Source organism: Lycium barbarum, chromosome 12, assembly GCF_019175385.1.
Source record: "Lycium barbarum isolate Lr01 chromosome 12, ASM1917538v2, whole genome shotgun sequence".
NCBI lineage: Eukaryota > Viridiplantae > Streptophyta > Magnoliopsida > Solanales > Solanaceae > Lycium > Lycium barbarum.
This window is the reverse complement of record NC_083348.1, coordinates 76,559,912-76,587,594: the sequence shown is the minus strand read 5'-3', so window position 1 is coordinate 76,587,594 and position 27,683 is coordinate 76,559,912. Positions and strand designations below refer to the sequence as shown.

The following is a 27,683-nucleotide window of genomic DNA, read 5'->3' as shown; positions in this document are numbered from 1 at the left end:
CGGTATTATTTAGTATGGGGCCCACCCTCCCCCCCCTTTTTTTTAAGGGACAACGGACGACGAAGCATGGGTCTAAACCCATGTTTTATATAGTTTCCTTTTTTTTATTATTTTTTTTATATTGCTTGGCGTTGTTTAGTATGGGGCCCACCCTTTTGGACATTATTAGTTTGCACTATTTTTATGCATATATATATATATATATACTATGTTCAAAACACGATTAATATAACATTATAGTTTGTGCTCCGTATCTAAAACTTTATTATATTAGTGTTTGCTATGAATACAAAGTCTGCATTTTTTTTTTTACATTATTTGTTTTTTTAATATGGGATTCACTTTTTTTTTTATATTGCTTGATTTTGTCAATATGAGATACTATGTTCAAAACACGATTAATATAATATTGTAGTTTGTGCTCCGTATCTAAAACTTTATTATATTAGTGTTTGCTACAAATACAAAGTCTGCACTTTTTTTTTGACATTGTTTATTTTTTTAATATGGGATTCACTTTTTTTTATATTGCTTGATTTTGTTAATATGAAGTCCACCTTTTTTTTCCCCGTGAGTTTGGAGATGGTGAGTTCCACTTTATTTACTTCTTTTTAAAAAAAAAAATATTGGTGGGTGTTTTTTTTTTTTTTAATATTGGTTGTGTTTAATATGGGGAGCACACTTTTTTTAAATGCTTAATTGGTTGGTGTTTTTTTGAATTTTTTAATATTGGTTGGTGTTTAATATAGGGACCACACTTTTTTTTTAAAAGTATTTTAAGTATATTGCTGTACAATAATTTCATTTGCTCCCACTAATGGGTTGATACGCATGTGGCAATAAATCCATCATTATTGATTTAATTGTTTGATTTTCTAAGCACTTTTGTATTTTAAGTATGTTGTTGTACAATAATTCCATTTGCTCCTCTAATGGGTTGATACACATGTGGTAATGAATCCATCAGGCTATATGAGCCCACAATTATTATTTTTTTCAAAAATTGGAAAACGGATATATATATAAGTATTTTAAGTATGTTGCTGTACAATAATTTCATTTGCTCCCACTAATTGGTTGATAAGCTTGTGGCAATAAATCCATCATTATTGATTTAATTGTTTGATTTTCTAAGCATTTTTGTATTTTAAGTATGTTGCTGTACAATAATTTCATTTGCTCCCTCTAATGGGTTGATACGCATGTGGCAATGAATCCATCATTATTGATTTAATTGTTTGATTTTCTAAGCACTTTTTTTTTTAACATTGTTTGATTTTTAATATGAGATTCACTTTTTTTTTAATATTGCTTGATTTTGTTAATATGGGATCCACTTTTTTTTTTCCCCGTGAGTTTGGATGTGGTGAGTTTCACTTTTTTTTCTTCTCTTTTTTTTATTACTGGTTGGTGTTTAATATGGGGCCCACATTTTTTTAAAATATTAGTAGTTGTTTAAAATATGTGGAACCACAATTTTTTTTTGGGCCCACAAACGGACTACGAAAAAGTGCCCAAACCCACCTTTCTATATAGTAGTAAAAAGTGATATAGTAAATTATTCTCTCCGGATCAAAAAAAGTGTTCATTTAGTTTTTTTTTTCTTGGGTAAAAAAAAGTGTTCACTTATTAAATCAGAAACAATTAACCTCATCTTTCTAGATTTATCCCTATGAAGTGATATGTGATCAATTCCCAATGCTTATTTAATTAGGAATAATTTAGTCAATTTATATTTTTTTTTTCTTAGAGTGAGTTTTCTAGAGGGTGTGCAAATGATTAAGTAGACTCTTTTTTTTTTTTTTTATCCGGTGAGAGTATTTTTTAAGTATAAAAGCAAGCCATGACCAGAAGTATTAGAATAACGTTGATGTTTTTTTTAAGGAGCATCTAACTTTTGCTAATTGGTCTAAATATTATAACTTATCCTACTAATTGAGTTTTTATTACGGGAAAGAAAAGGAATAACAAACAGCCTCGTAATCTGACTTATCTATGAGCAAGGTGGAATTATGATTGACGAAAGATGATCAGTTGAACACCCTTAAGTCAAATATTACATTTTATAATGTTAGATGACTTTAATTTTTAATATTTGTACTCTTCTTGTGCACTGTAAATTCGAAAATAGAACTTTTGGCACTAATTCAAATTAATTGAACTTCAAAATAGGTACGGGATACAAGATGGGAAAAAAAAGGACTCCCTTTCCCTCCAAATCTTTTTCTTCCCCTCTTATAAAATAGGCCAAATACACAAGCAGCCTCTTAAAGTTGTCACAATTTTTCATTTTAACACCTAGAGCCCGTTTGGATTGGCTTATAAGTTGCTTATAAGCTGTTTTCAGTTTTTTTGAGTGTTTGACTGACCAGCTTAAAGTCATTTTGTGCTTAAAATAAGCTCAAAAAAATAATTGGGCCCATTTAACTTAGCTAATCTAAAGCAGCTTATAAGCCAAAAAAAAAAATTAGACTACCCCAACTTATTTTTTTTAGCTTATAAGCTGTTTGCAGCTTATAGACATGAGTCCATCCAAACAGGCTCCTAAACTAAAACTTTTTCCTATTAAACACCGACAATATTCAAGGTGTGCCTATTAAGCACCTTCTGACTGGCTAATTCAAAGATAACAGAGCGTGAACTTCACACGTGCTGATGTGGAAATACTAACAAATGACAAAATGCCACGTTGCTTTCTACTGAAAATTAATCAAATTAGAATTTTTAGCAAAAAGCCAAAAAAAAAAAAAGTGAAAAAACCCCATGGTCGTCTTCTCCAAACGGACACCAACCAACCTTTTCACAGGTTTCCAAATGCAGCAGCTCCATCACCTAGGACCAACCAGTTGATTTTTTTTTTTCCATTGAACTATTCTCAATAACACCATCTAAAACTCCAATATAACATCACCGATTCCATTCTTTTTTCCTTTCAAGGTTCTGGTTTACTTTTTGAGCTTTTGGGTTCTAGGTTTTAAGATTTTTATCTTGATTTTGATTTTGGAATTTCCTGCTGAAATGAATTAGGTTTGAGATTGTGGTCGTGGTTTCTGATTTGAGAAATCTAACTCAAGTTTTGGGATCACCGGTCGCCATCTCTGTTTGTTGTGATTGACGGGCTTTCTATCATCTCCTTAGACCTTAGGGATGATGATCAAATGAAACTAGCACTATTGCGGTATAATATCTTGATATTATTTGATAGTATATTTGTAGGGAGATAATTACCATATATTAGTTAGTTTCATTGTTTCACTAATTATCATATATTAGTTAGTTTTCTTGTTTCACTAGGATCTTAGTTTCCTTGTTTCACTAAGGTTAAGATTGTATCCTATATATATTCTCTCTTGATGAATGAATAACACAAGTCAAGATTGTATAGTTTGTACATGGTATCAGAGCCACACGGTTTTTTCTTCTCTTCATCGTAAATTTCCATGGCCGGTGACGCCGTACCTCCTCCACCACCACCCAAAATTGAGTCTAATTCTCCCTATTTTCTCGGTCCTCAAGACCGACCCGGGGACTATATCACGCCTACTCGTTTCAAGGGCAATAATTTTGATGAATGGGCAGCCGACATACAAACGGCGTTGGAGGTACGACGTAAATTTGAGTTCTTGGACGGCACTGTCACTGAACCGCAGCCTCCTTGTACAAAGTCCGATTGGACTACAATTAACGCAATGTTAATCTCCTGGATCACAAATACCATTGATGTTGATGTCAAATCTTCCTTGTCAAAATTTAGGGAGGTAAAACCCTTTTGGGATCACCTTAAAAGGAGGTTCGCGCAGACTAATGGACCACGAGTTCAACAGCTTCGGTCTTCCCTGGCTAAATGTGAACAGACCAAAACCATGTCAGTGTCCGTATATTACGGAAAATTACATGCTCTATGGCAAGAATTGGATCATCATGAGCCCCTGATTTCTTGTACTTGTTGCTCAGTCACACGTTTCAACATCTTCACAATTGGCAGACATTTTTACCAAAGCTCTCGGCAAAACTCGGTTTGACTTCTTGCTTTTCAAGTTGGGCATTTTTGATTCCCATGCTCCAACTTGAGGGGGGTATTGCGGTATAATATTTTGATATTATTTGATATTATTTGGTAGCATATTTGTAGGGAGGTAATTATCATATATTAGTTAGTTTCCTTGTTTCACTAATTACCATATATTAGTTAGTTTTGTTGTTTCACTAATTACCATATATTAGTTAGTTTCATTGTTTCACTAGGATTTTAGTTTCCTTGTTTCACTAGGGTTCAAGATTGTATCCTATATATATTCTCTCTTGGTGAATGAATGACACAAGTCAAAATTGTATAGTTTCTACAAGCACACTGCATTCTCATTGTTGAACTGGTACGGATTGTTGTGCTCCCTTTGTCATCACTAAGGATTTAGATTTCTTCGGTCTTGTTTGCTTTAGCTTTTAATGATTGTATGTATCTCTCCTTAACAGAACCCTTCTCACTGTTGAGTTTGCCACCGGAGACGCCATTAATGCCAATGAGAGGTCAAGAAAGCGCCGAGAAATCAGAAAAAAAGAGGGACGGAGGCCGGTGGCAGATCTTGTAAGGAAATAGGCAGTGAAGGCAGTAGCAAGCGGAACAGAGAAATCAGAGAAAATGTGAATTTTCAATGAAAGAAAAAAGAAAAAGTTCACGCCCCTAAAAGAAGTGGGGAACACATTTTTGCCATGTCACCGTTTTGTGTTTAATAGGCACACCCTGAATATTATTGGAGTGTTTAATAGTAACAAGCTTTAGTTTAGATGCCAAAACGGAAAATTGCGGCAACTTTAAAGAGCTGCTTATGTATTTGGCTTATCGATTATATACCATGCTTAAACTGCTGATGTGATAGTCTGGCAATGAAAATTCTACCAGCCTCATGGGACAAAGACATGCTAACTATTTTTTAAATTTCATATTTTTAACCATAAAAAATATTGTTAAAAAGAATAATAAAGCACAGGAACATGTACTTCGACGGATTAATTTTCCATTTGAATTTAAAAAGGAATAGTAATATTTTGCTGCAGGGGCAACAGTTGTTATTTAGGACGTTGATGGGAACATGTAAATAAACACCAAATGAAAGGTAACTTTAGTTGGTCTTCTTAGCAAATGGCAGCTGCAAAACAAGTTAAAGTGATCAGAGAATTCAAGAAGCAGTCATCACAGTTGGACATGACAGTAAGCACATTTATCCTTCTAAGTGATGCTTCACATTATTGACTTACTTAGCTTCATGCTATGAGTTCTCTGCCATTATGACAAAACATTTCAGCTTGGTGTGAAAGTCAGCCTAAGCATACTGATAAAAGTATCTGATTTTTCCATATTGAGATGATGTCAGAATCCGTTGATGAGACTTTGGATAAAGATGAAGCTGAAGAAGAAACTGAGGAGCTTACAAACCAGGTTCAATTATTCATTATTCATCACGCAGTTTGTCTGTTTCCTAATTGTATTTTTCTGGTCAACTTTTCTTATTTGGATTTTCATTTCTTGGTGCTAGACGAGATTAGTGTGGACACAGTGGCGGATGCAGGATTTTTACCCAGGGGGTTCGAAATAAAAATGTAAACGTGGGAATATGCCAAAAAGACAAAATTCCAGTGTAATTTTGTCCCTGGGAATTAAATGGAAAAAAAAATAGTGTAATTTTGAACACCCTGGACCGCAAAAGCTAAACATAGAAAATATTATTCTCCCTTGGGATCGAACCTGGGACACTGAAGTGCATTTTGAACACTTTGGACCACTTGAGCCAACCTTTTGCACTAGTTTAAGGTATTCAAAACTTATATATGTACATAAACACAGAAAATGTATCCTATATACACAATATGTTTTTTTGCCGAGGGCCTCCTAAATCCGCCCCTGTGTAGATATTGCATCGCAGGTAGGTTTGGCACTCAGGATAGTTGAGACTTGAGCGTATTGATCAGTTGTTTTTTCTCATCTTCATTTTTCAAGCTGGTTTATTCATTATTGGTTTTTTATTTTGACAGTTATCTTCAGCTCCAAAAGGTCGGATATCGAAGTCAAAAATGTTACCCCCCCCCCCCCCCACCCAGGTATGTGGAACTGATTTATAACATGTCATACATATACTATCTGATGTACTTAGGTCGGATTTTTTCTCTACAAGTTGTCGAGCAACGTCTCTTCTGCATTTCCATATCAAACTGTCGGAGTCAATTCTCAACTATAGGCATATTATGTCTTCTTTGATACTTTCTTTCTGTTCTCTGGTTATTATGTCTGATCTTACATCTGATCATGATGGTTAGTTATACTGCTTTTACCAAATACTGACTATGACATTATATTGGTGCATGTGCTGAGCCAACCTAGAATTTCCCCTGATTGTTTTAGCTCTTCATTCTATTAAACATGAAATTAATATGAAGTTTTTCTTGGAACATGAAGCTTGTTATGTTCTTTCTGTTTGATTTTTGGCATTACGAGTTATGTTGATTCTATTAGTTCACCTAACAATTCTTCCTATGTATGTGAATGCAGTTCTGACTCTGCTGCGGATGTTGATGAATGTGAGAAGAGGTTGGCCTCTCTTCGAAGAATTTGATGAAGAATGTGCTTATTTGTGATAGCTTTTATATGTGAGTATAAGTTCGTTTTAGAATTAAAAATATAGTATGTACCATGATACAAATTTGTATTTTTCTGACTATTTTTCTTTAGCACCAAACATCAATATGTATGCAGTAATTTCTTTGGGTTTTATGATCCATCTTCATGTAGTGTTGCTGTGTATGTAGTTCCTCAAACTCATTTCCCATATGACGAAAAATAATAGTCAGCTAAGACCTATTAGAATATAACATCTTATGTTCAAACTTTTGATATCAATGCAAACTTCTGCTACAATCCATTACAGGTCATGAAACCAAATGAAAAGCAAAGCTAACTTATTTCAACTTTTACCTTATATCTTACAACATAACATCAAACCAAAAGCAGTTCTTCAGTGAATCAAACTTTACCAACTTTGAAGGGAAGGACTGGTAGACTCTGTTCATGCCAAAAGAAGTTATCCGGATCAACCTTAGTCTTCACAAGCACTAACCTATCATAATTATTCTTGAAATACTTTTTCCCCCAAACACTAGCTTCCAAGAAATTTGAGTTTGCATTTTTGTTCATACCCAAATCAAGATCTCTATAATTCACATAAGCTTCTCTAGGAAACTTCGATGCAAAAGTGCCCATGTACTCATAAAGCCCTCTGATCCAGTTGATATGTTTATCTGCAGATTCTCCAGCTGTCCAAGCAGTTGTGTACAGTATCTTGCAGATAACCCCTTTTCTGTGTGGGAATGGAATTGAAGATTCTGATATCTTCCCCATCATTCCACCATAGGGATTCCATATCATCATAGGTATATCTTCTTGTAAGAATAGCTTCCACATCCCTTCAAGTCCAGTTTCTGGAACTGGTACACGGAGAAAATCCGATTTGCCCTTGTAGTATACTTTAGGGAACAATGACTTCCCTTGAAGTAGGAACTCAGGCTTGATGTTACTTGGATATCCAGCAATATAAATGACTGATTGAATCCAGCTCATTTCGACACAATCGTTTCGTGTCAATCCCAATTCAGGGAAGCTATGATTCATCTCATCAAGAAGCCGATCAGTTTTGCCAAGAAACAATGCTTGGTAAGCCGTTTGCACTGTTTTCTTCACCTTTGTTGAGTTGGCTGGAGTTATGATGACTCTAATGAAGAGATCTTCATCAATCTTGTCTGCTACATGTTGCCATTTATTTAGTACTTTTGTTGCACCAGTTTCCAGTGTTTTTGCAACTGTGAAAACTGTGACAGTTGATGGAACAGGAACAAGTCTAATTTTCCAAGATAAGAGTATACCAAAACTGCCTCCTCCACCCCCTCTGATTGCCCAGAATAAATCTTCTCCCATTAAGGCCCTATTAAGAACTCTGCCACTGGCATCAACAATCCGAGCATCGACAACATTGTCAGCTGCAAGACCATATTTCCTCATCATAGGACCATAAGCTCCCCCAGTGATATGACCACCAATTCCTACGCTGTTACAAAGGCCAGCAGGGTAACCATGTGTCTTACTTTTCTCCGAAATCCTATAGTATACTTCACCTATCGTCGCACCTGCTTGAACCCAAGCACTATTATCCTCAATGTCCACTTTAATAGCGCGAAGTTTAGCTAAGTCAAGCAAGATAAAGGGAACTGATATTTTCATTTCTGATGTATAAGATATGCCCTCAAGATCATGGCCTCCACTCCTAACTCTGAGCTGAATCTTTAGCTCTTTCGCGCAAATGACTGCTGCTTGGACATGGGACTCAATCAAAGCAGTGAAAATAAGCAGAGGTTTTTGTTGAGAAGGTGCCAACCATCTTAGATTGTCGGCAGTGGATTTAAGGACAGAGTTGAATGAAGTAGCATTGGAAGTAGGAGTGAAGAAAGCTGTAGAGAAAGGGATCGAACGGTCCGAATGGAGATTAATACACTGATAGAATTGATCTTGAATTGTATATGAAACAACACATGAAGCTGAAAATAGGAACATGAATGAAAAAAGAATATTTGTAGAGATTGAAGAAGCCATAGTCTCTCTTGTTTCGTGCTAGTTCTGTTTTCAGCAAGTATGAAGGAGAGGCCTTATATTCAAACTCTCAACACCTTTGTCCTACGTTTGAAAGGCAGGAAAGAGGAGAGAAAAAGAATAGAAAATGAGGAGAGGGAAAAGGGGAAAAAAAATATATTAGGCTTTTTGCATTGTAAAGCAGCCACTCAAAATAATAGTCGGGAGATGTATAACATACACAAATTTTATATAATTTATGTATACTTGGATAGCGGATAATTATTTTGACCGACCAGCCAAATATGTAACTTGCCCAAAAATATATCATTTTCCTTCTAAAAAATATATTTGGGTTACTTAAAGACTTCAAAAAGTAGAGTCAACATCAGATGATGTGCTTTGATTTTTGCCAAATTTTAGGATACAATATGAGAGAGGACTTCTATTACAAGGGACTAGGATGCTTACGAAAAAATACCTGGAAAACATGGAAGTAAATATTTTACTTGCTTTCCAATTGGGTTGAAAGACAAATTTGTCAGAAGTCTTGCTTCGAAGTGTTTAACCAAAAATATGAACTAAAGATTATTAATTGAATTTGAAAACAGGATCAAGAGAGATATTGAGAGTTCTAATTGGGAATTCCTAACTTAGCCGCTGAACAACGTAACCGAATAAATTGTTACAACTTGAGTGCTTAAGCAGAAATACTAGTTAAAATTAGGGCAAAGCCAGAACATTTGATAAGGGGCAAGGAAAAGGGAGTTAAAAAGTGTTATTACAGAAAATTGAACCCGCAATCATGGGTTCAATAGTAGGCATCTCAGCCACTGAGCTGAGTTCTTTGTTATGTGAAGAGGATGCAACATTAATATTTATACATGAATCAAAAAATTGACCCTCTATATATAGTGTAATTTTCCGACGAAGGGGTTCGATTGACACCACTTGCACCCCTAGTTCCGCCCCTGGTTAAAATCATATGAATGCAAGTGAGGTAAAGGGCGTATACTTATAATACAACCCTAAAGTAACGGCTCCCTAACATCACGCTCTTCAATATGAACATTATCAGCACGTTCCGTACGTAAGCCATGGTGATTGGTATTGCCGTAGAGGATCCCAAATACTCCAATGTCTGTTGGATCGGACTGGGGAGCCTATACTTTCCACCAGACATTGATGCTTAAACGAATAGTTGACTCCGGGATAAAACTGCTTCATCCTTGTGTGATGAATTCGGAGTGAGCTGAAGGTGGTCCTGGAGTAGGCTTTCGGGGTAATCTCTTTATTTTCAGCTGAAGTAATCCTTGCTAACTTGGAGATGACACTGCCACGAGCCAGCTTCTGAGTTGTACATGTATATCCTTTAGTACAATACCCCTTCAAGTGGTGAACTGAGTAACTGATGGTTTCTAAAAAAAAAATCTCATTTTATCTTTATATTAAGTGTGAATATTACTAATAATTAATTGATCATGCTGATTGTAAAATGAATCTACTAATAATATGATGCATAAAATTAAATAAAAAAGAATTTAACTTCTATTCATCGACAGTCTAGAAGATTTTTTTCTACACTATTAAATCATTTAAAAGATAATAACTATAAATAATTGTTGATAGTAAATGAGATCGGTAATATGAAAAATAATACAATTAGCTGTTGAAGTGGTCCACTTTTTGCTAAATAATAAAACGTAGTAGTAACATTAAACGTTATAAACCAGGAACAACAATTTTTTGTAAGTTTCAGATGAATATATGTCATAATTTTTTATTTTTTATTTTTAAAAAAAGTCTTACATTAGGTTTTGGCCGGCACAATAATTTGCTCCAAAAAAGATTCTCATTGTTCTTTTTTTAAAAGTGATATAGTAAGTTATCTTTGAAGTATAATAAAAAGCAAGCCATGAGCAGAAGTCTTAGAATAACATTGATGTTCTTTAATTAGGAGTATCGACTTTTGACAGTTGGTCTAAATATTATAACTAATCTTACTAATTGAGTTTTTATTAGGGGAAAGAAAAGGAATAACAAACATGCACCCACGTAACCCGATTTATCTATGAGCAGATGGAACTACGGTCGACGAAAGATGATCTGTTGAACGCCGTTTAAGTTAAATATTACATAGATAATGTTAGATGATTTTAATTTTTAATATTTTTATTCTCCTTGTGCATTGTAATTTCGAAAATATAATTTTCTGGTGTGAATTTGAGTTAATCGAGCTTCAAACAGATACTGGATACAGGATGAAACACACACAAAAAAAAAAATATATGAGATAGTAACACAGAAGGTCACCCAACTATGGGTAATGATTTATCAAAGTCATGTTTTTTTTAAACAATAAGGTCACCAATTTTCCCTATATCACATCAAAAGTCACCCAATAAATATTTGACCAATAAAATATGACTTGATATTTAATTTAATCCACATGGACAAACCCTGAACCCAAATTAACCCTATTAATTAAAACAAAGTTTTACTCTCTCTAGAAAAAATTGGACCATCATTTTATTGAAAATGTGTTGTCTTCGTTTTCCTTCTCTCAGGCAAAGCCCATAAGGGTTTTTTTAACGCCATCATATAATGACATGTGGACTTAGAAAACAAAAAGGAAACTATTATTTTATAAGACAGTGTATTGAACAAGACGCTGTTTTTTTCCCCTTCTTTTTCACTTGGTATAGTGTTCTCCGAAAATGAGTTAAGAGTATTATTACTAGCAGAAGTATAATCCCGATTGTTGGTCCGCTTTGCCGTAGTTTTCACTAGTATGACAGCAAATTCAACATTCGTACTTATGGTTATAAAATTCCATTGACAATTTTAATAAAAATTGGGAAAATGTCATTGTGCAATAGTCCTTTATTATAATGTACGGATTCTAATTTAATATTTTATAAGCAAGATAATAGTTTTTCGACTTAGTATTTAGTATCTAAAAAATATTCTTAAAAATATAAGAAATTTTCTTGCCATGGGACTGAGAGAAAAAAAAAAGTCCATGTAGACTAAATTAAATGTCATGTCATATTTTATTGGTCAAATATTAATTGGGTGACTTTTAATGTGATATAGGAAAAGTTGGGTGATCTCGTTGTTACAAAAAAAAAACTTTGGGAGATTATCGCCCATAGTTGGGTGACCTTACTACCTTAAAAAAAAAAAATAGAAGCCCCCTTTCCCTCCAAATCCTTTCTTCCCCTTTTATAATATAAAAAACGGAAAAGGGTCAAATATACCCTTGTACTATGAGAAAAGGGTCAAATATACCTCTCGTTATACTTTGTGTTCAAATATGCTCCTGCCGTTATATTATGGGATTAATTATACCCCTCATCCGTTAAAGTTGTAAAGTTGTCCAAGGTGAACATCCAATACTACGTGACACTAACATTTGATAAGGTGGATGCCACGTTGCCACCTCAGAGCCTTAACTATTCTATCTCCACCATTAAAAATTTTTTACCCTCCACCACTATTGCCACCATCACCATTACCGCCGCTAAATTTGCAATAAAACCATAATATTCCCGAGTACAAAGATCTGTTAACTAAAGACTCCCAAATTCCATGTTCAGACCATTGAGTCCTCTATTTACTCCACAAAACCAACTCGTGATCTATATGCCCGTCATCTACAAGACTTTTCCACACCCATTTGCCTTTCAATTTTCGTCCAGATTCTGTCAAGAATACAAATTGCAAGATTGTTTGCGTAGCCTAGAACCCGAAGGACATATTGGTCTCTTTATGGCATTTTTTCAATTCCATTTTCAGGGCAAATCAAGAACCTTATACACTGAAAAAGGCAGGTGAGGAGTTCTGCATAGGGGTTCATCATTAGGGCCTTATTTTGAAAATGTGGTGGCAATTGTGGTGGAGGGTAAGAAAAATTTAATGGTGGAGGTAGAATGGACATCTAATCTTACATGACACTAACATTTGATGAGGTGGAAGTGGAACATTCACCTCATCAAATGTTAGTGTCATGTAAGATTAGATATCCACCTTGAAAAACTTTAACAAATGAGGATATAATTGATCTCATAGTATAACAATAGAGATATATTTGAGCTCAAAGTATAATAAGAGGCATATCTGACCCTTTTCACGTAGTACAGGGTATATTTGGCCCTTTGGCCTATAAAATATACTATGCTTAAACTGCTGATGTGATAGTGTGGCAATGAAAATTCTACGAGCCTCATGGGACAATGACATGCTAACTGTATTTTTTAAATTTAAGAATTTTAACAATAAATATTTTAAAAAAGAATAATAAAGCACAGGAACATGTACTTCGAGGGAATTAGCTTTCCATTGACTTTTAAAAGGCATAATAATACTTTTTTCCAGGGTCAACAGTTGTTATTTAGCACATCGATGGGAACATTTTAATAAAACACCAAATAAAAGCTAACTTGTTCTGTTGGTCTTCAAAGACTTTGATATTGAACTTCATTTATATTTAAAGGTTTTAATATAATATTACAAGTAACGTGTGAAATTAATAATAGTGTCTCTCTGTTTGAAATCTTCTATTCTACATGCCCAAGAATAAATAAATGATAAATAGATAAGTTTGTCACTGCAATCAATTTTTTTTTTCTTTTTTCTTTTTGTGTCTTGAAATCAAAATTATGTGTACCTGCTAAAAATGAGGTTATGTGTACGGAGGGTAGACACTAATCGTGTTAAAGAAAATAGAATTGCGTTGATACGTTATTTTTGTGGAAATTCCATAGATGTGCCAACTGCCTATCTCGTTAGAATGGGGCTTAAAACCGGTCACGCAACAAACGCATGGTAGACGAAGTTAGCAATAAATTGCATTCAACAAATGGAATTTATAAAATTTACTTATCGAATGTAATTATAAGTAGCTATCAATTAGGAAGACAATTTAGTCAACTCATTAATCCCAAACTTCAAACCTGTACGGTTAAATCTCTTTATAATAACAATATTTATTCGAAAATTTCATGACTGCTATAGTGAGGTGCTGGTATATGTGTATATTGACATGTGATGTTTTAATCTCATTTAGCTGTTATAAACAAAAGTATGCAAACAATTATTTTTCTGTACTTTTTATGTTATAAACGAAAACAATATACTTGTTAAGTTTAAAATCTCAATTGATTTTCATATTTCATTAATTAAAAATTAAAAAGACTAATAAATTCATAACTAGTTGTACCATACATATAAAGAATTAAAATCTAAGGAACATATGCATTTAAAATTAATAGAGAATTTAAATATTTTAAGTCTGACATTAGAATTCTACTATTGTAGGTTGCTTCGTAAATTTTAGTCTGTTAGTGATAATATAATGCTTGAATTGACGAAGAATTTTGTCCAAAGTTTTAGCAAAAAGTAATTCAATAGCTTTCGTACTTGAAATTTACAATGTGTACGACATTAATGATGATTACCATAAATATTATTACACAATATTTGAGTATGACTGTTATAGAGAAGTGATTTTATAAAGACCGTGTCGAAATAATAAATGTCAATGTTGTTATAGGTAGAATGTTGTCATAAAGAAGTAGTTTATAACATGAAAAATAGATTCCGGAGAAAATCAAGCCATTATAATGAAATGATTTTATAACGAATAACAATTATGAAGAGGTTTGACTGTATATCTTATCATAAAATTTACTCATTTAACGTAAATAATGACAGCATAAACTGATCGTCTTTTTTAATCCTCACATGCAACATCTCCAACATGATAACATAACAAAAAGGATATCTTTATCAAATGGTGGGCTAACACAACCAGCACAAGAATCATGTATCTCAACTCGTGATACCTTTAGGAGTATTTGTTAGCGCAAATATCAAAAAAATGCAATGACATTCACAATAATCAGATTGCATTTTAAGAAATATGTTTTTGTCACTGAAAATTACGTATACATTACATTATTATCATCTTATCATAAGAATGTGACAAGCATGAAGAGGAAGATTGTTGGCAAGATTGATTGTATACCTTTTAGCAGATCTGACCAATTATTAATCTTAACTCCATAGTGAATGTACAAGGCAATCAAGTGCAGTGGCACAGAAAAACTAATATAAAGGTGGAGGAGGAGTTATGGGTCATTTGCATTTTTGTCCCTATTTTGTGTTTGTCTATAATTTTTGGCCCTCAAGCCAAATAATTTTTTCGCGGGGCATAAGTATATATTTTCACATCATAATATCCCACTGAAGGACAAACCGTGCAATTTCTTCCTAATTCTCCATTGAGGAATTAACCTTATTCATCTTAGCATTATCTGCAGGTCTGAGGATGCGTTTGGTATGATGAAAAGTATTTTCAAGAAAAGTTAGGCCTTATAAGACAAAAGTTATATGCCTAAGACAAAAGTTATATTGGACAAGAGGCTATATAGAAACTACGCCTTAAGGTATAACTTGCCTTAAGAGTTTCTTTTTATACTACTGGGATTCTACAGAATAGGCTTAATTTGCGACGAAATTCTGCCTTACAATTTTTTTTTTATGCTTTGCTGGGGTTCGAACCCAGAATCTCAGGAGTATTTTGAGCCACTTAAAGTGCCGAAGGGCAAAAATTAAAGACCAGCAATTTGAGGGACATAAATTGAAAGACCAACCCCGAATAAGGACATTTGTGCGAATTGCCCCAAATAGTGTTAGTGTTGGGCCATAGAAAGGAATGTTGGGTTCAGACCGTATAACTGGACAATGTTGCCCAAGCCCATAGTTTGACAATGGATCAATGATATTTGTCCAGAACCTTCCGACAATCGGAAAGAAGACGAAGAATGATACTTGGAGAGCAGTAGCGGGAAATTCATGAAATATTTTCCGTGGAAAACATTTTCCGTCTTACCAAACACACCCTCAGACTTTCGGATAATGCTAAGATGAATAAGGTTAATTCCTCAATGGAGAATTACGAAGAAATTGCATGGTTTGTCCTTCAAATGGGTTGGTCTTTAATTTTTGGCCTTCAAAATTCAACTTATATCTAGCGAACATAAAATTCTTAGAAAGCCGGACATAACTTGTGAGATATTATGATGTGAAATATAAACTTATGTCTCATTAAAAAGTTGTTTGCCTTGAGGGGACAAATATTAAAGACCAGCACAAAATAGAGACAAAAGTGCAAATGACTCGAGAATTAATGGTGTGTTCATTGTCACTGTTCTTATGGAAGAAGTGAAGAAACCTGATGTCAAAGGCCATTCAGATCGCCTGGTTTGACTCTTCAACTAAGGACCCGTTTGGCCATGAAAATTATTCATTTTTTTTCGGAATATTTTTTTACTTTTTTCACTTTACGGTGTTTGGCCATATAAATTCTAAATACAATTTGAAATTGGAAAACTAAAATCTTGTTTTTCACTTTTTTCATTTTCTGTTTTGGACCTTTTACTTTTGTTTTCAATTTTTATCCCAAAAGTTTTTGTGTTGCTCAATTTTTACCTTAAAAGTTTATGCAATTTTTTTTTACTGGTTAGAGGCAACTTATGTTGCAAAGATAAGAAGTAGATGAAAATTTCGCAATAAAATCATATTTAAAGATGCCATATTTTTTTGGGGAAGATACATAAGTACCCCCAACGTATACTCGGATTAATTATGATGCACTTAACCTTTGCGGACGATCTTTTACCCCTCTCCCTCCCCCCGGCTTTTTTTTTTTTTTTTTTTTTGTATTTTTGTACCCTTTTTCGGCTGATGTGGCATAAAAAAATTTGATGCCCAGTTGCACAGTGGAGAGTGTTGCACACTCTCCGCCACATTGGCGCCACATCACTGCCACGTCGTCTTCTTCTTCTTCTTCTTCTTCTTCTTCTTCTTCTTCTTCTTCTTCTTCTTCTTCATCTCAAGAAATTAATCAACTCATTTTCCTCCACTAACACACACATTCAATTTCATCAACAATCATAAAAAGCTAATTTTTAAGAAGTCAACCAATCCATATTCTTTCTCCATTAACACACACAAATTCAACCCATTTTCTTCCTCTATTAACATACACACATTCAATTTCATCATCAATCATAAATATCTTTTCAAGAAATCAACCAACCCATTTTCTTCCTTCATTAACACACACACATTCAACTTATTTTCTTCCTCCATTAACACACACATTAAAGGGCAACCAGTCCATTTGAAAGGCAGTTCGTGCAATTTCATCATTGTTTATTTTGAAGAAATAAACAATGAAGGGCAGTTCATTGTTGGCACAATTGATAAAAACGTTATGTCCCACTACATAAAAAGCCAAAAGTTTGTTTTATGCTCTGCACTACATGTAATTAAATTGGCATTTCAAAAATATGTTCAGTCTATATAGCAGCTAATGTGAAGGAATTTTAAAAAGCTTGAGTTCAAATAAAGCCGGCCAACACAATGATATTATTTTAAATTATTTCTCTATCTGTTTTAATTTTAGATTTTGAATATAACAGATAGGATAAGAATTTTCATGATATTTTGAATGTTTTGTTGAGCTTGATCGAAAAGTGGAGTACCTATTTTAAATTAAAAAATGTTCTTCTATGGAAATTTTTCTTCATTTTACCTTTGTCTCTTTTAGGAAGGAAATGGGTTGGTTGATTTCTTGAAAATATATTTATGATTGATGATGAAATTGAATGTGTGTGTTAATGGAGGAAGAAAATGGATTGATTGTGTGTGTATTAATGGAAGAAGAAAATGAGTTGAATGTGTGTGTGTGTTAATGGGGGAAGAATATGGGTTGGTTGATTTCTTGAAAATTAGCTTTTTATCATTGATGATGAAATTGAATGTGTGTGTGTTAATGGAGGAAGAATATGGGTTGGTTGATTTCTTGAAAATTAACTTTTTATGATTGATGATGAAATTGAATGTGCGTGTGTTAATTGAGGAAAATGGGTTGATTGATTTCTTGAAATGAAGAAGAAGAAGAAGAAGAAGAAGAAGAAGCCGACGACGTGGCAGTTACGTGGCACTGACGTGGCGCCAATGTGGCGGAGAGTGTGCAACACTCTCCACTGTGCAATTGGGCATCAAAATTTTTTTGTGTCACGTCAGCCGAAAGAGGGTACAAAAATACAGAAAAAATAAGGCCAGGGGGTAATAGGTTGCCCACAAAGGTTGAGTGCGTCATAATTAATCCGAGTATACGTTGTGGGGGGGGGGGGGGGGGGGGTTATTTATGTATTTTCTCTATTTTTTGTGTACACCAGTAAACCTCCCAGTTGCAACTTTTTGACAGAAGAAACCATTAGTTTTGAGCACTTAAGATCTCAAGTATAATTGTTATATTTCTTGTACTAATTATGTTTATTAATTGCTTTGGTGGTTTTGTTAGTTTTAAAAAATTGGGGGTATAAATCATATTTCATATTTTTTTAGGTAAAATAAATTTCAACAACTAAATATTATTTGCAAAACTATGGCTAAACCCAATTTCAACTTCAAAAATTCCCAAAAAAGTGATTTTTTTAAATTTTATTTTACATGGCCAAATGCCTACTAAATATTCATTCATAAATTCACTCTATATAACCCTGTTTCTATTGAAGTTGCTCTGTTTCTGTATTTTGCTCTGTGTTTTTCTTAACGGCGTGTTTGATGTATTTCCGTATGAATTTTTCTTTAACAAGTTTATATCCAACACTTAATCCTACTACTGTGTTTGTATTTTATTAGCCCATCCAATAAATTAAATTATTACAGGCCTTAAATTGATCTAGCGCGTAAAGACACTGCACTTACATTGTTTCTAACCGTGAAGCTAACATTTGCTTCTACCTTAGGGAGACAATTTTTATTCGTAACCGAAAAAAGTGTTAATACTGTAGACATGCATATTGGAGCAATTGGAATATCTTCCTAGATATCCGGTGACCATTTTTGCAACCACATTGCATTCCCTCAATTTCAATCTCTCTTTTGTGCCAACAAGGTGAAATTGTCTTCGTTAGTTAAATCATGAATACATTTTAGTTATCATAGAATTCGATCTTAACAGAGCCCTTGATTGGAAATATATCGTTCTCGAAAGGTTTACCTAATTCGATCAATCTGTGGACGAGGCTTCATAAACCTTCCAACGATAATCAATTACTTCCACTGTTGAGTTTGTAGGAGTTGGGGTATCATATTGGTTATTAAACTCGCCTAAGGAGCTCTATAGGGGAGAGTGTCTGGGATTTGAACTTGGAACTTCAACGTAAATTTTGAATCCCTTAAACCAGTGAGTCAACCTCTAGTCTTGTGTTTAGGAGATTCAATATACATAAAAAAAAAAAAAATACTTTATATATATGGTGTAACTTTGCCTACCCTCCTAGATCCGCCCCTGAGCATGGCCAAAATGCATCCGACATTACTGTTGTATCTATAACGTTTTAAAATGTATGGAGGGAGAATTTAGTCGATACAATAGCATAAACTCGATGTTAAAGTTGAAAATTTGATTAGAGTTCTCTCATATATATTCCCTTTCTCCTACTCTTTCCAATTAAGATGATGCCTAAATAAAACTAAACATATGATTCTTTTAAAATAATCTACTTCACATGTAGTCAGAGGCGGATTTAGAATTTGGAGGTTAGGGGTGTCATGCGACGCTGCTTTTTACAAGGTCCAAATAAGATAAATATTTGATCGGTTTGATCAACTTTGGGCTTGGGTTCAGGTTATTCATTTTTTCGATTTATAAAGATAAATCGATCGAACGATTTTTTTTTTATAAGAATTAGCGCAATTTTTTTAAATAATATTAGTAATAACAAAAATATATATCATCCGTCTACAATTGCATCGACAAGTTTTCGTATTCTAAAAACACTTGGTATAATTATTTATATTTTATATAACTACTTCACACTTTATGTAACAAACTAAATATAAAGAGGTCGAAGATCTTCACGTACATAATTTTAGTAATTGAGACAAAGTCATACTTAAAAGTATCGATTGGCAATAGTAAAAAAATATAATTAGGTTGAAGAAATCAAATTGAATCCGTTCTTCATGTCTTCTTTCGTGCAACATTTAATTTGGTAAATATAAATCTTCACCAACAATCCTTGTTAAACTAATTATTATTATTATGCATCCAAATGATTTAAATAATAGAACTAAGAGTAAAAGAATGGGTTTCTGAAATTTTAACTAATAGAGAGGAGAAAAATCGAAGAAGAGAAAAAAAATGTTGAAATGAGGAAATTATTTATATTTCACGCTTAAACTATAAAAGAAGAAAAATAAGTCAGCAAGAGTTAATAAACGAAAAAGGTCAACAAAGAATAAGTTTAAAACTTTTACGACGAAGGTATGTGATTGGTAATCTACAAAAACATAAATATACCTGTTTACAACGAAGGTATGTGATTGGCTACTTGTAAAAAGGTATATATCTCATATATTAATGTGTTTGTAGATCGTCCGCCCATGGCCTAATGGATAAGGCAATTGGCTTCTAACTAGGCTTAGGATATGTTTTTGCAATAGAAACGAAAAAAGCAGCATAAAGAACGGAAATATAGCGTGTTACAGCGGAATTGACTTGAGTCCTTTAAACGAAGACTTGACCACTTGCCACTGGCATCATGCACTCCTTTGTGACTGCGGGTGGCAAAAGCTATGTTTAATCAATAACTTCTGCACATATACATATGTATACATATACAAAATTTCGACGGAGGAGTTCGGGTGGCGTGCCATCCCCGCCCATGTACATAAATCCGCCCCTGCATGTAGTTCACTTAATTACACATGATTTCATGCACGTAGCATATATGAATGCAGACTAATTTGCATGCAAAAAAAAAAAGATAAATATCTTATATATATAATTGTAGGACAAAGGCCCGGTGGTGTGACACTCTCTTAGGCCAGAATCTCCATTTATCTTTATTCTCATTTTTTTGCCTTTATTCTATATTTTAATGTACCAATAATTAGTAAAAATGTTAAATGATATATCCGTTTGGAATAGTTGTGCCCAAATTTTTAAACATTGCCTCTCCTTAGTTATTACTGAATTAATCCCATCTATTCATATACCCACGTCCTTTCCACCATTCAATTGTGTAGAAACTATACAATCTTGACTTGTTCCATTCATTCACCAAGAGAGAATATATATAGGATACAATCTTGAACCCGCAATACCCCCCTCAAGTTGGAGCATGGGAATAAAAAATGCCCAACTTGGAAAGCAAGAAGTCAAACTGAGTTTTGCCGAGAGCTTTGGTAAAAATGTCTGCCAATTGTGAAGATGTTGAAACGTGTGACGGAGAAATCAAACCTTCATTAATTGCATCACGAACAAAGTGACAATCTACCTCAATGTGCTTTGTTCGTTCATGGAAAACCGGATTTTTTGCGATGTGCAAAGCGGACTGACTATCACAAAACAATTTGATCGCCTTGGGATGTTGTATACCTAAACTCAACAACAGACCTCTCAGTCACTTCAACTCACAAGTGACCGCAGCCATGGACCTATATTCAGCCTCTGCAGAAGATCTAGAAACTGTGTACTGCTTCTTTGTCTTCCAAGAGATGGGAGATTGACCTAGAAATACTAGCCAACCTGTCAACGAACGACGAGTAAGCGGACAAGCCGCCCAATCAGAATCACACCATCCCTGCAAAGTCAACTCACTGTCGGCACGTAACAAAATATCCTGTCCTGGTGTGCCTTTCAAATAATGGACCACTCGTAAGGCCGCTTCCCAATGTTCAATCCGGAGTTCTTACATGAATTGAGACAAAATATGAACAGAATATGCCAAGTCCGGTCGAGTGACCCCCAAATAAATCAAACGCTCGACTAATCTACGGTAGACCTCCGGATCCGACAACAAATCTCCATTTGCAAGGCCAAGTTTATGATTTTGCTCAATAGGGAACCCACTTGGCTTTGCACCTAACAATCCTGCTTCAGAGATAATATCAAGAGTATACTTGCGTTGACACAAAAACAACCCTGATGAACTACGAGCTACTTCAATACCCAAAAAATATTGAGAGACCCAAAGTCTTTCATTTTGAAACAATCACTCAAATAGGCTTCGAAAGTTGTAAGTGCAACGGAATCATTCCCAGAAATAATAAGATCATCAACATAAACCAAGATATTAATCTGAATATTCCCTCTAGTAAAGGTAAAAATAGAATAATCAGAATAAGATTGAAGGAAACCGTACCCTTTCAAAGCAGCCACCAATTTTGCAAACCAACATCTAGGGGCCTGTTTCAACCCATACAGCGATTTGCGCAAACGACACACCAACGTAGGATCTGGACTTTCAAACCCGGGAGGGAGCTTCATATACACCTCCTCATCAAGGTCACCATGTAAAAAGGCATTATGAACATCCATTCGGTGAAGTTCCCAATTTTTGGATGCTGCAATGGCTAGGAAGGTTCGAACAGTAGTCATCTTGGCGACCGGAGCATAAGTTTCATTGTAGTCAATCCCCGCTTGTTGATGATTTCCCAACACAACCAAGCGCGATTTGAACCGTTCCACATCTCCATTTGACAAAAACTTGGTCTTGTACACCCATTGATTACCAAGTGCTTTCTTACCCGGAGGAAGATATTCCAAAGTCCATGTACCATTGTCTTTTTCTTACCCGGAGAAAGATGTTCCAAAGTCCATGTACCATTGTCTTCCAATACACGTATCTCTTCTTTCATTGAATGTCTCCAACCTTCGTGTTTCATGACTTCTTTGAAGGTCTTAGGATCCTTACCCGAAATAATAGCTGCAAGAAACTTACGATAATTTACAGAAAAATTGTCACAATTAATATAGTGTGCCAAAGGATAGGGAGTACCTGAGGATTGATTGTTAACGTGAGTTGTAGGGGACAAACTATTAGCAAAAACTGAGTGTGTCACATAATCACGAAGCACAGCAGAGGGGAATTTCTCCTGAAAACCACGCCCCAAGCCACCTTCCACATTCGTGACTGGGGTATGGTGTTGATGCCCCCCCCCCTCGCTGCCAGCGGGCGCTGGGTTCCCAGCGGGCTGTGCAGTGGCTGTCTGCAGCCGCTCAGCCTCGCTGCCAGCTGGCGCTGGGTTCCCAGCGGGCTGGACAGTGGCCGCTGGCTGCAGCTCGGCCTAGCTGCCAGCAGGCGCTGGTTGGGCCGTGGTTTGCGGCTGCTGCTCGGCAGCCTCCGAACTATCAACTTCGCCCCCTAATTCATCCCCGTACACTATAAAATCATGATCAATTTCAGCACCCTCATCAAAAAAAACTAGACGAAATATTAACATCTTCCGGACAAGCAAAAGGAAACACATCCTCCACAAACTTTACATCACGAGAGACAAAAAATTCCTTCGTATCAAGATCAAACAACCATCACCCCTTCTTACCAAATGGATATCCCACAAACAAGCACTTTCTGCTCCGACTAGCAAATTTGTCGCCCTGAGTTTTTTTATTATGAGCAAAGCACAAACACCCAAAAGTACGAATAGCATCAAAAGAAGGAGGTTTATTGAATAAAATTTCAAAAGGTGTTTTATTTTCCAATTTGGGTGTGGGGGTACGATTTATGAGATGAGATACAGCAAGAACAGATTCACCCCAGAAAAAAAATAGGCAAATTGGCCTGAAATCTTAGAGCTCTCGCAACATTCAACGCGTGTTTATGCTTCCTCTATACCCTCCCATTCTGTTGCGGAGTACCCACACAAGAGGTTTGAAACAAATTACCAGTGGCGGAAAAATAATCGATCAAACAATTAAATTCGGTACCATTATCACTTTGTACAACTTTAATTGTTTGATTAAATTGTCGATCAACCATAGCAACAAAAGCCATAAACATCGAAAACACTTCTGTTTTATCAACCGACAAGTAAATCCAAGCAGCTCGGGAAAAATCATCAACAATTGTTAAAACATAACGAGCTCCACACGACAAAACATGGCGATATGGGCCCCACAAATCACAATGTATTTTCTCAAATATTCTAGATGCATTATTATCACTTAAAGGAAATTTGTCTCTAGGATGCTTAGCACGTAAACACACTTCACAATTCTTTGCTAAACTACTCTTATCACTACTAACATGAGGAAGCAACTTAACTACTCTCTTGGAAGGATGCCCCAATCGTCGATGCAACAATTTCAATGCGGACGTTGCCACGACAGTAGACATATGTTGCACCACGTCCAGTTTGTTAAAATAGTATAGTCCGTCCGGTTTGCTAAAATAGTATAGTCTGTCCCTCCTAACTCCCGTTCCAATCAGCTCCTTCAGTGGGTCCTGAATAGCACACATATAAGAATTAAAAGAGACAATAGTATGTAAATTTTTGTCACGACCCAACACCGTAGGCCGTGACTAGTGCCCGTGCTAGACACTCGTATACACCTATTAACTGTAATCATCTACAGCTAGCATAACAAGAACTTATATATATATATATATAAAGACAAGACGTTACTTTAAAGCTGTCGCATCTATGCATGTCATAGCCACCTGTCTCCTGAGGAGTTACAACTTTCAACAGATTATATCGCACATAAGCCGGCAAGGCTGTCATATATAGGGGAACGTCCCAGCTACACACAAGCCAACAAGGCTACCACTACACACAACATCCCAACATATATATATATACGCAAGCCGACAAGGCTGCCACTACGAATGGGTACGCCCCAAACATAAGTCATGTCTACACAACAAAACGACAACTATATACAGACCCACACATATGTCTACAGACCTCTAAGAGTAACGACAGTATCATATGACGGGCCCCGCCGTACCCTGAACAAACACATATATATACAACAAGGAGGATCTATACCACAAAGCTAGGCTCCGGAACAAGGGAGCACTACAAAATAGCTGAATAGATATCCTATGCTGGCGGATCTCCGAAACGAGCGTCTGTACCTGCGGGCATGAAACGCAGCCCCCCGAAGAAAGGGGGTCAGTACGGAATATGTACTGAGCATGTAAAGCATGAAATATAGTAAATAGGATCATACTGAGACAAGAGTGTAGGACCCAGTGCAACAACCAGAAAACCATAAAACTTGCCTTTGAACATAAATCATATGTGTCAACATCATACTCACACCATTATAGGACTTAATAACATGACAAGATAATTATACTGTACATAAGCATATATAACGTGTCCCGGCCCTCTAGTGAGGGGCTCGGTAAATAAAATCATCATATACGTGTACATATAACGTGTCCCGGCCCTCTAGTGAGGGACTCGGTGAATAAAATGATCATATGCCATCCTGGATGCCATCCCCATATCATCATGTCATCATATCATCATATACATATATATTTATATATATCGTGTCCCGGCCCTCTAGTGAGGGACTCGGTGAATAATGCAGTGGATCTGCGCACCAAACATGTCCTGGCCCGGGACTCAGTGAAGGATGTAACGGTAAGCACGAGCAGAGTGATAAGCAACCATATACATACAAATCATCTTTTGAGACTCAATAGATAAGTAAACTAACCAGCCCTCAAGTATCAGGATAGCAATCATATTAAGTTCTTTTTAAATGTCGTTACGAACTATAACAAGGAACGTTTCAGGGATCATATACATGTATCAAATTAACATGAGATAGCTTATGAAAGTCAAGGACACCTCTAATTATGGAATTCTTTAAGAATAGAAACTCCTGTGCATTATATATTAGTCAATCATATAATAGACTCGAGACAATAGCTCGACTATCCTGAAAGTTCTAACATCAAGAACAAATAAAAATCATGAGTCATGCTTGGAACTAGTGAGTAGAATTATCCCAAGGCTCATATCAAATCTTTACTTATATCTAGGACATGCCAAAAGAAAGAAGGGATAGGCTTTACATACCTTTAGCGCTAATTCGCCACACAATACGTATACGCTGCCCAATAATACCTCAACCTATATTAAGACGTCAAGAACTACGGTTAAGCTACGGGGAGATTCAAAACGTATTTTAACGCTAGTAACTCCTTTCTAGATGTTTAGATGACGTTTTCTTTATATCCAAACCAACTACATATAACCAAGCTAACATCAATAATCATACGTTCAATACCAACCCGAGACTATTCAAAAAAGGCTTGAGAACACTCCGGACAGCCCGCACCATACTCCAAACAGCCCACATTCATAACATTCAACAACAATTCACATACGGCCACTACATATTCAAGTTACTATTAATAATCCATAGTCTTAACGTTGTCATCGAAACAACTTACAACAGCCCAAACAACATAAATACAATGTATATTCTTAACTATCATTAATCTCCCAAGCTCAACAAGATCAACAACAACATATCAAAACAGCCCGTAAACAATTTCAACTTCAATTCGAACCATTTAATACCTTCATTCTCATCATAAACTCCATAACAACAACAACAACAAAAATACTAAGTAAAATTAATTCACCACTTTCTACACAAAACAGCCCCTACACGGCTTCAACCATGCTTCAACATCAACACACATAATTTCATGGATTCAACCATGTTTCAATACCAATACACATAATTTCATGGATTCAATTTATATTCATACCAACACAACTTCATCTTTTATTTTCTAATTCTTTGCATTCCTTTACCATGTAATCTATGATATCAACAACCATAATATTTATTTAGAATCAATTTACCATACTTAATCAAAACAGCCCCATAACACGGCTCAACTTGTATTTCAACAACAACATTTACAACCTTTCATACGCAACATATCTTTATCAAATTAAGCAAGTTAAAGTCCTCCTAAACGTGTAGAAAAAGAAGATCAAATTTTTACCTTAATACACTTGCCCTCTTAATCTTGCTAATTACTTGAATCTTCACAACACCTTGATCATCACATCACCATGAACTTGAAATTTTCCTCCAACACCATTCTCGGCCAAACCACCTTGGCCGAGAGCCTCACTTCTTTTTTTCCTTTCAAATTCCAATTGTTCAACTATAATGAAGATGTAATGGATGAATTACTTATCCAACATGCATTCATATGCCTCCCCTAAAGCTCTCTCTCGGCTTCACTTGTCCATGGCCGAACCTCCCTCTCCAATTTGCTCCCCCTTTTTTGTTTTTGTTTTGCAATGTTGAAAGTGATGACTATGAGTCATATTACCAACTTATATGTGCATTGCCTAGGCCCTACACGTGCCCTTCTAAGGTGGCATGCATTTGATGACTTCATTTTTCTTTCTCTGAAACTTTGCAAAATGTGAGATGAAATGTTCATCTACTCTTTATTTAACTATACATATATGGGTTCCTATTACCCTACACGTGCCTCCCACCATGATGACCCACTAACTTAGCTTTGTTTCATTATTATATTTATTTATCATAATTTTTAATAATTTTTTTTGAAGAATGATCGGGTGGGGCCCACTAAACCTAATTAAGCTAACTAATTTTTAATTAATCACAAAATATTGTCTAATAATCTAATCACAATTAATTAATTCCTAATCTCCAATAATAATATTTTTTACACTAAATATAATTTATAAACAATTTATATTCTAATTGAAGATTAAAATTTCTATTCCGTGTCCGGGAAAGGTTCCGTCTTTAACTCACGTCGATTCTTTTGCGAACAGCTCGACGTATAGAAATACGGGGTATAACATATAAGTTGGTTAATTTCTCCCAAAGTTGGTCCCAAAAACGTTGCTACCATGTTTTCTTGGAATGGAAAATAGTTGCTGCCATGTTGTATCATTGTAAGCACAACTCTAGCTAAGTGGGAATATCTCTTATTTTGTGCAAAATGTTTAAAGATATCTAGACAATGAGAATCCAAGACCTTTTCATCTTTTCCTAACCGTGGGGCCCATCCACCTCTTCTATGTACTACTATATCACAACCTTATTCAAATGATTTCCACCTATACATGCTATAAAAGCATTAACTATACTTGCTGCCTTGCCATAGCCACACGTGGAAATTCAAGATAATAATTATCCTTTTGTTCAATTAGTTAAGTACTTTTCCCTCCTTGCAAT

At 35.2% G+C, this 27,683-nt stretch overlaps 2 protein-coding genes across 10 annotated transcripts; one reads left to right on the top strand and one right to left on the bottom strand.

The window, feature by feature from the left end:
- The first annotated feature begins 2,624 nt into the window (after window positions 1-2,624).
- On the top strand, window positions 2,625-6,771 carry LOC132621928 (vacuolar protein sorting-associated protein 2 homolog 2-like). Of its 9 annotated transcripts, XM_060336412.1 has the most exons (6): window positions 2,625-3,178; window positions 4,474-4,585; window positions 5,056-5,209; window positions 5,373-5,437; window positions 6,031-6,096; window positions 6,545-6,771. In XM_060336412.1, the coding sequence occupies exons 3-6, from the start codon at window positions 5,141-5,143 to the stop codon at window positions 6,606-6,608; spliced, it is 264 nt and encodes an 87-aa protein (XP_060192395.1). In that variant the 5' UTR covers window positions 2,625-3,178; window positions 4,474-4,585; window positions 5,056-5,140; the 3' UTR covers window positions 6,609-6,771. The 9 variants fall into 9 exon arrangements, with proteins under 9 accessions (XP_060192395.1, XP_060192392.1, XP_060192391.1 ...); XM_060336409.1 differs by lacking the exon at window positions 4,474-4,585 and having other exon boundaries at window positions 2,625-4,016; XM_060336408.1 differs by lacking the exon at window positions 4,474-4,585 and having other exon boundaries at window positions 2,625-4,084.
- A 169-nt stretch (window positions 6,772-6,940) lies between these two features.
- LOC132621927 (monolignol oxidoreductase AtBBE-like 15) lies at window positions 6,941-8,638 on the bottom strand. Its single transcript, XM_060336403.1, has one exon. The coding sequence runs from the start codon at window positions 8,633-8,635 to the stop codon at window positions 7,016-7,018; it is 1,620 nt and encodes a 539-aa protein (XP_060192386.1). The 5' UTR covers window positions 8,636-8,638; the 3' UTR covers window positions 6,941-7,015.
- Between the last annotated feature and the right edge of the window lie 19,045 nt (window positions 8,639-27,683).

What these genes read in the sequence shown, in the direction of transcription:
- LOC132621928 (XM_060336412.1), top strand. Translation starts at nt 5,141, where the DNA reads ATGGCAGCTGCAAAACAAGTTAAAGTGATCAGAGAATTCAAGAAGCAG. An exon ending in CTGAGGAGCTTACAAACCAG is followed by an intron (nt 5,438 to 6,030) that starts GTTCAATTATTC and finishes TTATTTTGACAG; the next exon opens with TTATCTTCAGCTCCAAAAGG. An exon ending in CCCCCCCCCCCCCCACCCAG is followed by an intron (nt 6,097 to 6,544) that starts GTATGTGGAACT and finishes ATGTGAATGCAG; the next exon opens with TTCTGACTCTGCTGCGGATG.
- LOC132621927 (XM_060336403.1), bottom strand. Translation starts at nt 8,635, where the DNA reads ATGGCTTCTTCAATCTCTACAAATATTCTTTTTTCATTCATGTTCCTA.